We start from the raw sequence: 7,344 nt of genomic DNA on the forward strand, positions 1-7,344 counted from the left end.
CAACCCGAAATTATCGGGTTCTTAATGGGTCAACCCGATAAGGACACGGATCCAATAAGACTTGACCCCAACCAAATAATTTCGTGTGAATTCGTGTCGGATTATCGTGTCGTGTCAAAAATTGCCAGCCCTAGCTGTCCCCAAATGAGATTATTTTTGTGGACAGAGGGAGTATATTATTTATGTGAATGTGATAATGAAGAATTATTATTTTTTTTATTTTTGACTTATGATTTATGTGCATTTGATGATGAAGAATTATTAGATTTTTATTTATTACAGTTAATATTTGGTCTCTCGTTATCATTATGAATACATTACAAGTATATAAAAAAAGTTTCAGCACCGGCTTATTTTGTGTGATTAATTAATAGGCGTGAGTGCAACAAAACATTTAATCTAATAACAATTTACTTCTTTTAAGACAATGAATCTATTAGTACCAATGAAGTTTTATTGGACTTGGTTCCTAGATATCTTCCTCAAAATCTATAATCGACTCAAATAATCTTTATTCCACAACGCCTTGTTTTAGCCTTTGAATGGTGATGGGATACCTCTTTTGAGTTCTCGTCGTTGGAAAGAAAACTAGCTTGTCTTGCTCTATCGCCTCCCAGCTGCAAAATCATCAATAAATAATTCAATCTCATTTCACACTAAACTCAAATTAAATATGATACGATTGTCATCTTAAATCAAAATATACATAAATATTAAAGACCATGCCACGTGAACTTGATGATACCTAAATTGAGTGACTAATCGATGAAGAAAAACCGAAAGCTCAACCCTAGCAAGCTCCGCTCCTGGGCAACGTCGAGGGCCGCCACCGAACGGGTTGAACATGTTTATCGTGCTAGTTGCTTCCGAATAATTCTATTGGATAGAAACAAATTCAGTCATAAGTCGTGGAATCAGTATATAACATAATTTAAAAATATACCTGCCATCTCCACGGATTGAAAACTCGAGCATCTTTAAAGTGATGATTATCCATATGCACCCCTCGGAAAGAAGCGAAGACCTTCCATCCTTTAGGAATTGTATAACTTTCTAATTTGCCAAAAAAAAATTGCACCTTTTAATTTTCACTTCCTATAATTCTATCTCCAATTTCACCAAGAGAATTAATCTTGCATTGGTTTAAAATTGCAACAATGTGAAACTCACCTTTGATAGTGACATCGGTTATTGCTCGTCTAAACACACCACTAATTATGTTAGCCACTCGAAGAGTTTCATTAACCACCTGACAAAAGGAGTGCCAAATAATTGAAGATCAATAAATAGCAAATGAGATATTTTTTTACTCCAAAACAAATTCATAAGAAAATGATATAAATTGGTGTTGCAAAATGAACTTACACATTGAGTGAAAGACATGGACTTATAGTCTTCCCATAGAAGTGCATCAGTTTCCCCTCTTTTTAGCCTGATTTCTTCATGCTCGTGCTGTCAAGAGAAAATGATACCCCATCATACATTTTTTGGTAAAAAGAATTACAACTAAACTAGTATCCCCTCCGTTCTACAATAAGAGTCACATTTTATCAGTTCGGTCCCACAATAAAAGTCACATTTCACTTTTACCATAAATAATGAATAGGTTCCACATTCTACTAACTCACTTCCCTCGTATTTTATTATAAAATCAATATAAAAAAGTAGTCCTTATATTCCACTCTCTTTTAAGACACCATTTGAAATGGTCTTTCATATTTCCATAAGATATTTCATGAGAAATAATCTTGATAAAATCCAGCTTCACGAATTTGATTTCAATTGATAATAATTAAATGGTGAAATCTTCAATCTAATTTCAATCTAATTTAATGATTTAAAGTGTAATTGAAAAAACTGAAATGACAAAAATGCCCCTTGGGGTGTTAGTTCTGACAAGGCTGAGACATAGGCGTGCAGAGTGTTTGTCTACTGGTGGGACTTTATTCACTGTTTCTTTGTTTATATTAATATTTAAATTCAGCCAATTTTTTGTTGCATTATCATTTATGCTAAATTCACACACATGTAAACCCAGAGATGTACACAGTATAACTAAAAAAATTTATTGGATGCAAATAGTAAGAAGATGATATTCATCTGTAGGGATGAATAATGTTAGAAAAATAAAATGGTACTCCATATTCTATGATTTCAAATAAGATAATTGTGATATACTCTAATTACTACACTTACTGCTTCTGTACAATATTTTTGGACAAGGAATAAATAATGACATCAATAATCTAAATTCCTAAATCATAAATCGGTAAAGTAGAGAGGGGCTAAATGGTAAAGACCAGAGAATTCTGAATTTTGGTGTATAAGGGTATCCACGATAGTAGAGCCCGTGGCCCTAAGCCAAGCCATAAAACTTGGCCTAGGCCACGAAACTTGGCCTAGGCCACGAAACTTGGCCGGGCCACCAAAAATACTTGTTCACACTATAGTGGACAAGCCCAAGCCACCAAATTAATTACTTTTTTTTCATTTTTTTGTATATTTTAATTTAATTAGAATAAGAATTATCGGACTATAATAATTATTAAAAAAATGCATAATTTTAAAAAAATTAAAAATTTATAAATAATTTTTGAAACTATTAAAAATGTGCGTGAGGTGAAAATGGGTGGAATGAAGTATTTATAAATCATTTTCAAAATTATTAAAAAATAAAAAAAATAAAATTTAAAATTGGGCTGAGCCGCGGCTCTCGGCCGCCACAATAGAGAGCCGCGCCTCTCGCCCAAGAGCCGTGGCCGAGCCGCCGTCGTGGCTCTCCCATGGGCGCGCCCACCCACCGCGGCCTTCCGTGGCTCTCGTAATAGGGAGCCGCGGCTGAGCCACACATGAGCCACGAGCCGCGGCTCCCCTTTTGTGGACACACTAAAAGGGCAATATAGTTCTGTGTGGATATACTAGTATGACATAACAGGCGCACGTGTGAACATGATATTGGAAACTTTGAATGGTGAGCCATCCTTTTCAGTGAAATTGACATTTTTTAACTTATATACTCACTTTTATTTATTACTCCAACTACTTTTCTAATTTATTTATTTAAATGAAAATCTTATTAATTTTTTAGAAAAATAAAAATTATAAATTATATGAGATTTAATTTGCAATTAGTAAAATATAAGAAAAACTAATATGAATAAAAATAAACTAATTTTATTAGGAGGGTTAAAATAAGAAAATAAATCCATTTATGCACATGTATATTTTCATTAATTGTTCATATTGTGTCGATCTCTATTAATTAATTTATTCTTTTATTATATTTGAATTAGATATTTACCTAACTTATTCAACTGAAAATTATAAATATATAAACTCATAATATTCCGTTAAATTTTTTCATACATTTCTTAATAAATTTAAATAATTATTTAAAATCTCTACTAATGAAAAACAGGATAACTAATAGGACCAATAAATAGCAAAGTTGTATTCGGATCCCATCACAATTTTTTACAGGCAATCCCGTGTGCTAGTCTATGTCGGTTTGTCTTTTCTTCCAAAATTCTCATTGAATATAAACTTATTGACAATAGTAATACATGGAAAATCTTGTTCTGATACCAATATAATCTAATTAAAAATTTGTATACATGGAGTACTATTTGATTGCATGTTTGTATATTGCAAAAATAATGATAATATGAATTACTTATGACATACATAAAACAGTGCAATTTTCAAAATCAATTATTCCTTAGCTTTTCTGATTTATTCTTAATTATTACTAACATTTTAAATAAGTATTACTTTTATGATTTTATTAAAATATTAACCATAATAATAATATACTATAATCTCGACTAATAATGTACTAACCAAATTTTATCTAATCTCAGTACTTTGTATAATAAGTTGTGTTGTATTATTTTCAAAAATAAAAAAGTTGTGTTGTATTTAATATTAATAATATTATTATTTGTATTGGACCCATATATGGAATCATCCCAATCCTACCAAACAAGTAATTTTGTTCAGAATTACCAACAAGGCCTATTCCATCAATGTTAACCCAAAAAGGTAGTAACACTTATGATTAAAAATGTTTATTGGTATTAATTTAGTGAGTTATAGTAATTTTATAAACAAGATATAGGCCCGCACCCTGCAACCTGCCGGCATAATCATGGCAAATTGAAATTAATGTAGGATAACATCACCTATAACTAGATAAAAATTACACCTCCTTTAATCATTTTCCAGACTCATTAAGAATTCCAGTATATTATAGTAGTAGTAAAACATTTATGATATGAAATTATTTTTTGAGTTGTGTTGTTTTTACACTTTTTGTTTTCGAATAATTAATTTGCTTATTTGTGTGTCTATAGAATTTAGTTGGATGAGATTTTGGATAAGGTAAAGAGAGATGCCCACCTTGTGAGTCTTGGGTCCACCAATATTAGTTGGCTCCTCTTTTAAGATTAGAGTTTAGTCCACCAACATTACTTGGCCTCTCTTTTAATACTTGGATTCTTTATAATTTATAATAAAAGAGGTTCTTAATGTGAATATACCGGAACAATCTATGTATATACTAGTACTATAAAACATGGAAATGAGCTCTACTAATTCATGGATACTAAATCTCACTGAAAATCAACATGGGATCTCAAATCACAATATGCAAGATATTATTCATAGTAACAATCTCACCCTAATATAAAATAAATACTAGTAATAGAATTTTAATTAAATAACAAAAAAGGAGGAAAACAATGTGTACCTTGAGTTGCGCTAAGGCAAGAGGGGTCTCGGTAAGGAATTTAACGGCGAGAGTCATAATAGTGGATGTGGTCTCATAGCCAGCCACTAGCAAAGCCAACATAAAATCGACTATTTGCTCGTCGGAGAAGCCGCCTTGCTCCTCCAGCAGCGCCGCCAGCATATCGTTCTTTATCTCTCCTCCTTCAGCCGCTCTCCTCCTATCCCTCACCACCAAACTCAACGCCTCCGCCACCTTTCCTCTGGCCTAAAACACACACATTATTCAAAATACAATTTTTAAAAAAAAAAACATAAATCTTTACAATTAAATTTGAGATTGTTACTATTTTAAACGAAAATATATATACTTGAATAGCTTTTCGATATGTGGTGGAGAAAATGGGGAGTGGGATGGTGAAAAAGCCTTCAATAACTAGCATATACTCTTTCATGAGATTCTCAGTCCATTCACACGGATCAAAGCTCATCAACTGCTTCACTGTTAACTGAAAAGTTATCTGCACATTCAAACACCATAATCAATTTATTTCACATATCTTAAAAAAAGATTAAATCCCCATCTCATAAAAAAAGCATGTATAGAACCTTCCTTCACAATATCCATACAATACAATGATGAGAAAACAAAAGATAATGGGCTAAAAGGGCAAGAAAATCAATGGGTCACACTACATGCACATGTGTGTGGGTACATCGTGCTTCTAAAGCTCAATCCACAATAATACTATAAGCAAATTATTATTTTAGCAACAAAAAGTGATCCTAACATAACATGAAATGATGAAATCATCACGCATGCACTCAAATCAAACCATGAATTTGTTATTTATTTTCATTTCTATTCGCCCCTAAAAATTTGTCACACCTTTCACTACACTCAAATCAAACCATGAATTTGTTATTTATTTTCATTTCTATTTGCCCCTAAAAATTTGTCACACCTTTCACTTTTATTATTTTTTGGTGAGTGGACCCATATTCCAATAACTCATTTTCATTTTCGCATTCGATTAAAAAAAATGCTAGTACCTTTTTGGCTTCCTCCATGAGGAGAACCCGAGCGGTCCAGGAGTCCATGTTGAGGCGGACGAGGCGGTCTATGTCGAGCAGGAGATGATCGCGGATGATGGCCGAGTTCGCAAAGCTCGTGGTGAGGGAATGCATCCGCTTGTGGAGGCTGCCTCTCATCAGCAGGAGCGAGTGCCGCCCCAGCAGATTCGATATCGAACCGGGGTAGCTCGACTCGAACAGCCGTCCCTCGTTCAGCAGGATGAACCGGTTCGTCTCCGGGTCGGCCGAGAACACGGTCGGCTCGCCAAACAAATGGGTCGTGAAAACCGACCCGTATCGGCCCACCCGATCGTCGATGAAAGGCTCCGGATTCTCCGTCTTGTAGGCCGAGATGAGCTGGACAGTCTCCCCGATCCAGGGGAGGCCCAGGTTGCCCGGCGGCAACCGCCCCCGCCGCCGCCCGCTCCGGCGGAGGAGGATGTAGATTGATAGAGAGAGAAAGGAGAGGATGAGAGAGAAAACGAACATTACTATTCCTGCGGAAGTAATGAGAGCACACGGATGGAGATATATATGTGTGTGAAAGGAAAACTGTGCAGGAAAAGAAGTTGGGATGTGAACCAAATAAATGTCGGACTTTATTATTATCGATTATTTATTTATTTTTTCAAATCAAGCCAACATTGCCCAAATTCATAGGGTAATTTAACCCAACACCATCATTATTATTCTTACTTATTTGTTAAGTAAATGTTAATTTAGTACTCTTTGTTCAATTCAAGTAAAATATGCATTGATTTACGAGAACTAGATCGATGTGATTTCTTTTTATAAGGTTATGATTAGGCCTAGTACCAATATATCCGAATCCTTGCCATATTAAATACGTATCTAATTTGGTTTTCGATTGGTTTGTCTCTGGTTTATATAGATAGTAAATCGTGAGTAGTGATTAATGGTTATACAATAGAGTCATGTTGCTACATACAATTAGTAATTTGATAGAGTGATTTTGCGTATATTTTATTTGAGCATCTGGCATCAAACTCATTTTTGCCAATACTTATCACAAATTGATCCATCACAAATTTTAATAAATACTCTTTCCATGTATCAAATATAGATATAGTTATGTATAACATGAATTTTAATGTACAATTGGTAAAATAAGAAAAGGAAAAAGTAAGAGATAAATAGTGTTAGTGACTTACGGGGTCCATATTATTAATAGTATTTAAATATTTAACACTTTTCATATTTAGAAACTAGTCTAATTTTGGTGTACAAGTCAAAATGATAAAACTAATCTATTTTTGTGGACGGATGAAGTATACTATAAATTGGGTTGAAAAATATAGTATAATATGAGTTCTACTTTTATATAGTACTACCTAGTTTTATACTCCCTCCGTCCCCGAATAAGAGTCGCTAATTTCCATTTTGGGTCGTCCCCCATTAAGGGTCACTCTTTATTTTTACCATAAATGGTAGTAGGCCCCACATTCCACTTAATCACCCCACTCACATTTTATTATAAAACTAATATAAAAATGTGGGTCCCATATTTCACTAACTTTTTCAACC

The 7,344-nt window shown here is 33.7% G+C and overlaps 1 protein-coding gene across 1 annotated transcript; it reads right to left on the bottom strand.

Annotated features, from left to right (window-relative positions):
* Window positions 1–344: 344 nt before the first annotated feature.
* On the bottom strand, window positions 345–6,349 carry LOC121796729 (cytochrome P450 90A1-like). Its single transcript, XM_042195520.1, has 8 exons — window positions 5,779–6,349; window positions 5,097–5,246; window positions 4,748–4,993; window positions 1,366–1,452; window positions 1,171–1,249; window positions 944–1,053; window positions 746–876; window positions 345–617 (listed from the first exon to the last, which is right to left on the bottom strand). Exons 1-8 carry the CDS (start codon window positions 6,286–6,288, stop codon window positions 512–514), a joined length of 1,419 nt encoding a protein of 472 aa, XP_042051454.1. The 5' UTR covers window positions 6,289–6,349; the 3' UTR covers window positions 345–511.
* Window positions 6,350–7,344: the final 995 nt, after the last annotated feature.

Source organism: Salvia splendens, chromosome 1, assembly GCF_004379255.2.
Source record: "Salvia splendens isolate huo1 chromosome 1, SspV2, whole genome shotgun sequence".
In the NCBI taxonomy this organism is placed as follows: Eukaryota; Viridiplantae; Streptophyta; class Magnoliopsida; order Lamiales; family Lamiaceae; genus Salvia; species Salvia splendens.

What these genes read in the sequence shown, in the direction of transcription:
- LOC121796729 (XM_042195520.1), bottom strand. Translation starts at nt 6,288, where the DNA reads ATGTTCGTTTTCTCTCTCATCCTCTCCTTTCTCTCTCTATCAATCTAC. An exon ending in CATATCGAAAAGCTATTCAA is followed by an intron (nt 4,994 to 5,096) that starts GTATATATATTT and finishes TGTGTGTTTTAG; the next exon opens with GCCAGAGGAAAGGTGGCGGA. An exon ending in CGATTAGTCACTCAATTTAG is followed by an intron (nt 618 to 745) that starts GTATCATCAAGT and finishes ATGATTTTGCAG; the next exon opens with CTGGGAGGCGATAGAGCAAG.